The sequence below is a fragment of the Botryllus schlosseri genome, chromosome 2, assembly GCF_051294905.1.
Source record: "Botryllus schlosseri isolate E-star chromosome 2, Bs_hap1, whole genome shotgun sequence".
NCBI classification, from domain to species: Eukaryota; Metazoa; Chordata; class Ascidiacea; order Stolidobranchia; family Styelidae; genus Botryllus; species Botryllus schlosseri.
The window spans coordinates 14832825-14837299 of NC_137237.1; the positions used below are offsets into that span (position 1 = coordinate 14832825).

At 40.0% G+C, this 4475-nt stretch overlaps 1 protein-coding gene across 1 annotated transcript; it reads left to right on the plus strand.

Annotated features, from left to right (window-relative positions):
- Positions 1-738: 738 nt before the first annotated feature.
- LOC145433755 (heme-binding protein 2-like) lies at positions 739-1977 on the plus strand. The gene is made up of 4 exons (XM_080310956.1): positions 739-1014; positions 1079-1196; positions 1259-1430; positions 1741-1977. Exons 1-4 carry the CDS (start codon positions 874-876, stop codon positions 1919-1921), a joined length of 612 nt encoding a protein of 203 aa, XP_080167082.1. The 5' UTR covers positions 739-873; the 3' UTR covers positions 1922-1977.
- The last annotated feature ends 2498 nt before the right edge of the window (positions 1978-4475 follow it).

The window sequence follows — 4475 nt, forward strand, 5'->3', positions numbered from 1 at the left end:
ATTTTGCAGAGTGTAAAACGGGTTTCTATACTTATTGCTTCTGATATTATCTTATGAACAAGTTATACAGTTGCCAACACCTCAATCACATGGATTTGGTTTTTATGATACAATATACATATCAAACCAAGATAGATCTCGTACGCCTACTAGATTTTTTTACATTAGGCAACGATGTATTATTTATATCAATTTCATTGGTTGGATGAATAAGCATCATTTGCAGACTACCAACAAGTAATGTTGTGTGATTGCGGGTCAAGCTCAAAGCAGCAGAGAGTCACGAGATGACTAGATATTCACAAACGGAAAGCTGAATATTTCGAGCAAACTTTTGCAACAAAGCAAGTAAAATTTTAGAGATTGGTAAGGTACATGCTCGTTTAGGGTTGTTTATTTTATGCTGCCAGCGCCATGCATACGGTGGTCCGAAGTTGAAATGCAAATACTTTTAACCAAAGATGTTACAATGACATGAAAATTTGTATTGTATGAAAAAGGTTCACAGTGCAGAACCTACCAAGGTTCGTTTGTGAACGTGAACCTCTACATTTATGAGGTTCACACACAGAAAGCGAACGTGAACCTCACGTTCACATCATCCCTACACTGATATTAACCTTTTTTACAAACACCATCCTAACAATCTATCGGCAAGTTACGAAAAACAGTGCCTCAGGTGATTCAGCAGAATTTCGTTATGTAATACCTTGCATAACACTTAAATTTTAGATGCGACATTGTCGTTCATGTTTGGCTCATTGCCTATATATACCGTGCACTTTCAGCAGACAGTCAAAACAAGCTGATTGAATCGAACCAGACGGCAATCAAAGAAGAATTTCACTACGGCAAGAACTGCATCAAGTGACAATGAATCTAGTAACAATTTCAACCGTCGTAGCCGTAGCGATAACCTGTCTCAGTGGCGACGTCGTCACAGCACAAGACTCGGTTTCCGATTACGGTCAAATTGAGATTGCACCCTATAAGACTGTCGAACGTTTCAATGAGGTAAGCTACATTTGGCGTTCTCCAGTCAGTGAGATGACGTGCTTACAACGCTGTCTTATTGTAGGACACCCCACGTTACGCTTACGAAGAGAGGATATACCCAGCTGCATGGTGGGTTGCGACAAAATCTAATAATGGCTTCAACCAACTTTTTTCCTACATCAGCGGCATGAACGCGAATGGTAAAATCATATCTATCATTACTAACCAACAACGCTCAAGCGATATTTCTTTCTCTGTATAGGAACTAAAATTGCTATGACGGCCCCTGTTTTGAACACGATTTCCCAGACTGAAAGCGGGTACTCTTCTGAAATGGCCTTCTATATTCCGAAGAAACATCAGGAAAACCCTCCTGAGCCAACAGGAGACGGTGTTACATTGAAAAAACTCTCACCCATGACTGTCTACGTGAGGTAAGTTGCTTTCCTGGTATATGTTCTACTCTACCTGACAGTCTGGATGCCAATATAGCGATATATAAACTGAAACGTTAAACGAGATTAGATGATAATGACCAACTGCTCAGTGCTCACACTTGTCCGGCACCATTGAATTAACATGTACTGACTACTGAGGTTCCAGTTAAATAATTTCCCAGGAGACGATGCATACATCAATTAATTCTAATGATAGTTCGATCTTTCATGTGGTTAAATGTGAGATATAAAAGTCGTTGTATTTTATTTGGGTCCTATCATAATTCCGTTTATTACACCGTTACAGAACGTACGGAGGCTGGTCGAACATCAAGGCAATTCAATTTGAACTAAAAAGACTTGTCACATCCTTGAACAGAGATGAAAAGAAATTCCTTAAAGATGACGTGTATACAGCGGGCTACGATAGTCCTATGCGTTTCTTCAACAGAAGAAACGAAATATGGCTTCTCAAAGATCCTCAATGAAAAGGGATGCAATTTCGTTTACTTCGTTATCGTTGAATAAATTTTTACGAAAAATATTTACATTGTGTAGTTGTAGGAATTGTAGCACATCAGTAAGTATATTTATCATCGGGAAAATCGAAAATGGCTCTTAAAAAAAACTAGACATCATATTTGGACTGCGTCTCCGTGTTTGGCGAGGAGAACCTATAGACGCGTAGCACACTTCCCAGAGAGCTTCCAACACCTGATTGAATCATGGCTGCTGTGTTAGAGAGCAGTTATCTGACACACGGCGCGATGATAATATTAGCAGGGATACGGGTGGTCAAGTACACCTGGTTTTATGGAATGTTTGTTTGCTGAATCGCTGAGCACATATTTTGACCTGGAAATATTACAGACCAGCATAACTCATAAACACCATCCAGCAATGGTCAGTAAGTAGGGATCATTGTACAAAATGCGGAGCCCTGACGAATACAGGTGTAAGATAACGTAACGGTTAATCTACGATATCTCGAAATCGGATACTATTTCACGCCTAGAAATACTGTAAACCTCGATAAGTCGTATCCCATCATACGGAACATGTAATACAAGGCTAAGTACGTTAGTGGAAATGACATATCTGGTAGTCGTGATCAACCCACAGCATTGTCACAAAGTGCAATGAAATAGATATGGCATGGAAATATACCAAATAATCCTTAATGTAATGTAGAACTGGCATTATAGTCTTTGTGGTCGCATAAGACGTATATATTTGCACTTACCACACGTCATTCATACCGCCGTGACGCGATAATGAGTGATGCTGCATAACTCGACTCGAAACTAGGGATGGTGTGAACCTCTGAAAGGTTCAGGTTCGTGTGAACGCGAACGTTTTCGAAAGTTCGGTGTGAACGCGAACGTGAACCTCATGACGTCACGTAACGTCATATTGCCAATTCCAACCAGACATGGGGTGATTACTTCACGAATGTAATCGATTGCGATTACGATTACTTGTGAATCCCGCGATTACGATTACGATTACAGCAAAATCAGGAAGTAGTCGATTACGATTACGATTACATTTCAAAAGTAATCACGATTACTCACGATTACATTTGTTTGGCTTCTTAGAACTAATATATTGGAGTTATTGAAAGACAATAGAAGGCTTGCGATGAAGATAAGGTCTTATGAGATAACAACTTTCTTTATAAATCATACGTCATTTGCTTGTTACGTCATAATGCACCCATTGCCCAACTATATGCAGGACTATTCGTCGCAGCCAACGATTTGCATTCTTGTCAGGTCCTTAACTGCCACACCCCAAACTTACCAATAGGACCGGGAGCGAGCTCTAAGGGGACCCAAAAGTATTTCGTAAATCATAAATTATTATAGAGTATTTGCAAGAGAGTTAATTAACTTGAAAATTTTCTTCGAGCTTCGGGATCTAATGTCTCTAAATAGCTTGATTTTGAAATGCATACCTCTCCCTCTCAAGAAAAAAAGCCTGCATAATTTATAGGAATATGCATTTCGGTGACCGTCATTGCCCCGGTACGACACACCAAAAGACGTATGCAATTTCGGCCAACATGCAACTCCACAAAGTGTGCTACCAAAGAATGACCTTGGCCAAAACTTTGGGTATGTGTCCATTGTCAGTAGCAGCGCTCTGTGGGCGTGACGAATAATCTGGTCCCTCCAATCTGAGCCCCAACAATGCAAATGCTAGCAAGGGTACTCACAGAAGAATGAAGACATGACAATTTGTGTGTGCGTCTCACGAAAATTTTCTTATAGTCTGCTACGTTTGGGCGAGTGCAGTATCTTTTGATTATATAAAAGGCGGGAGGTCACGAATTAACAACATACAATAAAGTAATTATAACAACATACCAGATGCTATAATTATGAATTACGTGTCCCCAGCTCTACCGGTAAATCTGAATGAATAGCAATATAATGCAATTACCAATATTAAGACGAAATTCAGTCATCAACTTGAAAACTGACCACCATGGGGCCCCAATACCCAGGGTTGTAATGACTCGAGTCGCGATTTTTTGGTGATTAGACTTGACTCGAGTCAATTTTTGTATTGACTCGACTTGTACTCGAGTCATTTTGCATGACTCGAACCAAGTCTTACGACTCGAGACTAGAACGGCCAAGACAGACATTCCGTGTAACTTCGAAGAATAGTAAGGTTACCACATTATTTGTATTTCGTCTATCATCATGCAGTCCTGGTACATGGAAATAGGGCCGTAAACTGTGAAAACTGATAAAAATTACTATATTATGAAGACGAGCCATTCTATATCACTCGAGCAGAGTTGAAAAAAGTGGGTAAAACCGGATTGATCTGTAAACTGATCTGTGAACATAACGACTTGGGCTCGTAGTCGAGTCAAACACTATGACTCGGACTCGACCCTATACTAGCTGACTTGGACTCGGACTTGACTCGCGGGTGAATTGAAAATGACTCGACCTGACTCGTGTCAAAACTATAAAAGTGAAATTGACTTGTGACTCGTAACATTGTGACTTGGTTACAACCAATGTT